Here is a 5,201-nt window from a genome sequence, read left to right as displayed (position 1 = left end):
CAGGCCCCCCCCCCCCCCGCAGGATTTAGGAGCTCTCAGAGCAGTGATCTCCAACCTTTTTAAGTAGGAGATCACCTTTAGCATTTAAAAGCAAGCCAAGATCTACCAGGTGCCACTGCCACCCCCTCCCGCCCCACCAGCCAGCAGGTAAGTCTGTGGGGAGGGAGCGGGGGAAAGATTGAGGCAGAGGGAGAAAAAATTATCTGGGGGCTTGCCTCCCCAGCAGGTAAGCCCCACCTGGCCAGGGTCCCCTTCAACTTACCACTGCTTCTGCCTCTGTGGCGCTGTCTCTTACTGCAGGGGGATCCTAGCCCTCACCCCTTCCCTTCCCCACGGACTGACCTGCTGGGCTGGGGCATGTGTGCATGCGCGCGGGCACTCGGCCCCCACCCCAGCCTCAGATTGACTCCACAAGGCTCTGAGATCTACCAGTGGATCGAGATCCACTGGTTGGTGACCACTGTCTCAGAGACATGCCTCTTAAAATAAGTGACCCCTTAAGAAGGCCCCATATTACTTTAGGAATGGCAGACTACATGAAGGACATCTTCCCTGCACAAATCACCCAAGTTTTAACCTACAAAATGCATTCAAAATCTTATAAGTTTAGGATTAGAGATGCCTCAAACCCAGGTAAATTCACTCATCTGAGAGTATAAATTAGTATCCAGGATTTGCATGAACTCAGGCTGGGGCCTGATTATTTTGCGGGGGGAAAGAGAGGGGCGGAAAAAATCATTCAAGTGGGCTAGACCACCAATCTCTTGCCCACAATTCCCACTGAAGGTCAGAGAAAGTTCTCCCACACTTGCCACAGAAAGCACCCTGGAGTGTTTCAGCATAAGGAGCCACAGGATGCAACCCCAGACAAATAGGCTAGGCACAGAAATACTTGGATCCTTGGCCATTTTCCCGTGTCCTGACATCCAGTGCATCGACTTACGGCACCTACCTGCCTTCCTGATGTGATTCCTCCACCCCCACCCTGTCCTCTTGTACACCCCTGGCACTCACAGGCCAGCAGCAAGGCTGAGTGTCTTTCTCTCTGCCAGGTCCCAGATGGCTGCTTTCAGGAAGGTTTCCATAGCAACCCAAGGCAGGAAAAACCTGCCTACCAAGTTCATTGCTCTGAAATGCGGCCCTGGCGGAGGAAGCAGTGGGGGCAGGCGGGCCCAGGGTGGCTCCAAGGGGAGGGCCTCTGCTCCTACCTGACTGCGCTGTGCTGAGGAAGGCCCCCTTGGTGCTGGGCGTTTCCCTCCATCCCTAGCAGGTTGGATACGCAAGGTGGCTTTGGTGCGTTTTCTCCCTCGCAGCTTCTCGGCCTTTTGGCTCAAATCAGGTGTCTCAGCCTCTTGGATCAAGCAGGGGCATCTGAATCCCAAGTCCTCAGGGCTTGGACCTGCATGTAGGATGCCTGCCAATGGATTTGGGAGTATCTGAAGTCCCAGGGTGAAAGCCTGGGATGCAAGTTGCTTGCCGGTTGTTGCGCTGTACGTGGTGTTGAGAATGATTGAGTCGTCCCTGCTCAATCTATATGGTTTGGGGAACAGTTGAGTTCTGCTCAATCGATACAATTTGGCTGATTTGGCCTGGAACACAAAATATGTTAATTAAAAAAAAAAAATCTCCCTCACAGCCATGTCCAACCCCACCGGCCCAACTCCTCCTCCGCAGGTAGGAGGCAGGAGCTGAGCGCTGACTCTGTGGGACAGATTGTATTCCCCTCAGGTGCTGGAGGCCCTGGGCAACAAACTGGAGTGAGTGAGGAAAGTGATAAAAATACTAGGGTGACTGAAGCCCCTTCCAAAGGAAGACGCAGGAGAGCAAGGCGGGTAGGGGAGAGGCACAGCACGTGCACTCTGGCTTGACTGGAGCTGCAGAGGGCAGGATGTGGCCTGAGGGTCGCTCTGCACAAGGGAACATCAGTTCCGGGGAAAAAAGAGCCTCATTACATTTGATCCCAAGCCGGACTTGCTCCTAACTCGAGGTCAGCGTGGCAGGAAACTAAAACAGGTGGTGGAAGAGCGAGGCTCGACAAGGCGGGGGCTGCTTCTGTGCCAGGTTTGTCACGTGCTGCTAAAGCTCTCATGTACAATGTGTTTTGCCAGGTCTCCACCCAGTTTCTGCTGTGGGCTTATTTACTCTGCACAGTTAAGTGTGTGTGGCTTTTTTGTTTTGTTTTGTTTTTTTTCCTAGTCTAGGTTCCCAGGGAGGGTGTAGCACTGGCATCGGATCCCTCGCTGGGGGACACGTGCAGAACTATGTAGGAGACCGTGGGGCTCCGTGTGGGCAGGTGCTGTGCATGGGTTCCAGGCTGGTTCTCCCTCTGAAGAAGTTGATCCTTTTTCTTCTCTCCCCATGAATGGTGGAAATTCCTATTAATGCTCTGAGTGTCTCTGCTGGCACACCTGACTCTCAGCTACTGCCCATGTCGGGTGATTCCTATTTAGAAAGATGCTCAGCTAAAGAAGGAGCTCTGTTCACATGCATCCTCTCTAGCTGCCACTCTCTGCTCTGTTGCAGTGGTTTCCATGCTGCCCAGCTAGGATTTTGAAGTACCTACAGTGCCAGGGATGTCTGCTTCCTGGGGGAATTCAGCACGTCACAAAGCCAGGAGTCGTCATAGCATGCGTCTGGGCATCAGGAGAGTGCAGTTACCTCGGGCTGCCAGACTGAAGAAAAACAGCTCAGGAAAGCCGTGGCAGGAAATTGTTCATGTTCCACCTTTGATGGCTTCCTGTAATGTGTAGCTTTTAGCAGGGAGGAGCAGCGTCTGCCCCCCAGAACCCTTTGTCCCCATTCCTGTGATGTCTGATTGGAGCTAGGCAGGGAGGGCCTTTGGTTTGATTGTTTTATTTATTTTTTAATCTAAAAGCCCTGTGATATTAAAAGTTTATCGTGGGATTCATGGAAACTGGCAAGAATAAGGCAGTTAAGTTTTCCTCATGTTCTTCACCCAGAAGTGCTGTAGTTACTGACATTTTCTTGTGCAGGAATTAAGTGGACATTACCAGCTGCTCTTGTTAGTTATTTAGCAAGAGTGAACATTGTGTATTTCTTGTTGCATGTGAAAACAATCTCCCAGAACAGCTATGGGACTTTAAGCTAGGTTTTACTAGCCACAGCTCATCCTCAGTTATCCAAACTTCTTTAGACACCACTTTTGGGAAAACCACTCTTCATTTGCATTTATATCTATGAAGTTTGCTTTCCCAATTCTGTACCATTCACTTACGATGTTGTCCTATACTTATGAGACAACACTTATGGTGAAGTCCCATCCCTCAACTGATCAGTAGGTTGGTTTTTTTCTAGTTTATTTTCTACTGCTCTGCTTTTCTCCTAGTTCACTTATTGTTGCTGATTACCAGGATCTCTGTGATAGCAATGTGGCAGCAACTGGTTTGCCATTCAGATAACTGTGGACCTGCTGCGTTTTTAAGTTTTACAGAACCCATCAACTGACAAAGTTTGTTGTGATTTATTTTTCTAAACTCAATATCTCAAGTCTGCTTCTTGACTGAATCTCTCCCCCTAGCCATAATCCATGTTCCCCCACCCTCCAACCCTGCACAGGACCAGCTAATGCTCAAGAGCAGGGAAATGAAGCTGCATCATGTGTTTTTACTGCCTGGGCTGAACCTCCCACTTATAGAAGAAGTTACAGTTGGCTGGATGATGGGTTGTTCCTCCCAGTGCATTCTTGATCGAGTACTTCTGAGAATACTCCAAGTGTGGAGGCTCCCCTCACTCTTCTTTATAGGCCATTTCCATAGTCTAATAGACCTTTCCCTGAGGAAATGTTTTCCAATAACAGTCTAAACTGTGTGCATTTATCCTCCTATGCCTAGTTATACATCCCTACATAATCTAAATGATCACCGTCTCCTAACAGCACTTACACCTTTTGCATATTTGTAGGCCATTCTAAAGTTTTCTGCATGTCCTCATAGGGCGGTTAGGCATAGTCCCTCCAGTGCTCTCATTGTTATCTGAGCTCCCTCAGATTTACATTGTTTTTTTTTCTAATATCTCCTTTTGGATGCAGGTTTCTGAGTGGGGAAGTAGAAATAACTGACGGTGACCAGTATTCAGTGAAAAAAGAGAGAATCTCTGGATTGTTGAAGTCCTTTCCTCTTTCAGTCTGAGGTAGTAGCACTGGTATCACAAGGAAGGTGGGAAGTTCAATGCTTTGAGCTTTCCAGTTGACTGATTGCTTGTTTGAGCAGAAATTCCCACCCACTTTCCTAGCCCCATGGCCATGTTGATAGGCTCTGGAGTGAGATGTATTTTTCCTAGAGAAGACTGAAGTGTGTGTAGGTTTGGTGGGTTTTTTTGGTAGAATTGACTGGGCCTATCCCATAGAATTGATCCCAGGTGCTGACAGATATCACTCATCATCATTTTTTTTAAAGGACAGTGACAGAAGACTTCTCAAAAGACAACAGTCAGGGCAAACGGATACACACCGAGCCTCTGCCGCTTGTGCTTCTCCAGGACAATGTCAGGTGAGCCAAGGGTAAGGGGGAGAGCAGGGTCTCCTGCCTGTGAGGGTGGAACCAGCAATAAAAATTCAGATTGTCTGTCTGCTTTTACTAAGTTGCAGGTGAGCAAAGAGACCTAAGGAATGGTCCTTTGAAATGTGTAACTCATTTTAATGTGCTACTGTAGTCAGGTGAAGAGGTATAAAATGTCCTCCCTCCTTTCTTTACTGTCCTGCCCTGAGCTCAGAAGACATGCAACTAAGAAGGATTGCAGATTTTTAGGATGATAGGAGTAGATCTCAAAAGAATCTCGACAGATTGGAGAGTTGAGCTAGCGTTGCCAGAAGGAAGTTCAATACAGACAAATGCAAGGTGCTACTTAGGGAAGAATAACTAAATTCACAAATAATGGTAAATTAACTGGCTGGGCTTTTATTTTGCTGAGAAGGATCTACAGCTTGTAGTGAATCAGAGTCTCGGTGCGAGTCAGCAAAGGGTGGGACACAGTCACAAAAAAGTAATGTAATTGTGGCCTGCATGAGACATGGAAGGTGATAGTGCTGGTTGGCCTCAGCTAAAATATTGCATGCAGCTCCACATTTCAGGAAGGATGTGGAAAAGCTGGCTAGTATCAAGAGGTAGGCAACAAATATGATAAAGGGGTTAGAATGCAAACTGTATGAGAAGACTGAGAAAATTAGGTACACTTACCTTGGA

General features: G+C 48.1%; 1 protein-coding gene across 2 annotated transcripts in view; it reads left to right on the top strand.

Annotated features, from left to right (window-relative positions):
* Positions 1-5,201, top strand: part of SGSM3 (small G protein signaling modulator 3) — a 64,883-nt gene that overhangs the window by 21,836 nt on the left and 37,846 nt on the right. For both annotated transcript variants that reach the window (XM_019515142.1, XM_019515143.1), the window contains exon 2: positions 4,416-4,508. In XM_019515142.1, the coding sequence (XP_019370687.1) occupies positions 4,502-4,508 (7 nt within the window). In that variant the 5' untranslated portion in view covers positions 4,416-4,501. The remainder of the gene's footprint in view (positions 1-4,415; positions 4,509-5,201) is intronic.

The sequence above is a fragment of the Gavialis gangeticus genome, unplaced genomic scaffold (assembly GCF_001723915.1).
Source record: "Gavialis gangeticus isolate Ggan-Ray unplaced genomic scaffold, GavGan_comp1, whole genome shotgun sequence".
In the NCBI taxonomy this organism is placed as follows: domain Eukaryota; kingdom Metazoa; phylum Chordata; order Crocodylia; family Gavialidae; genus Gavialis; species Gavialis gangeticus.
This window is presented reverse-complemented; position numbering and strand designations above follow the sequence as displayed.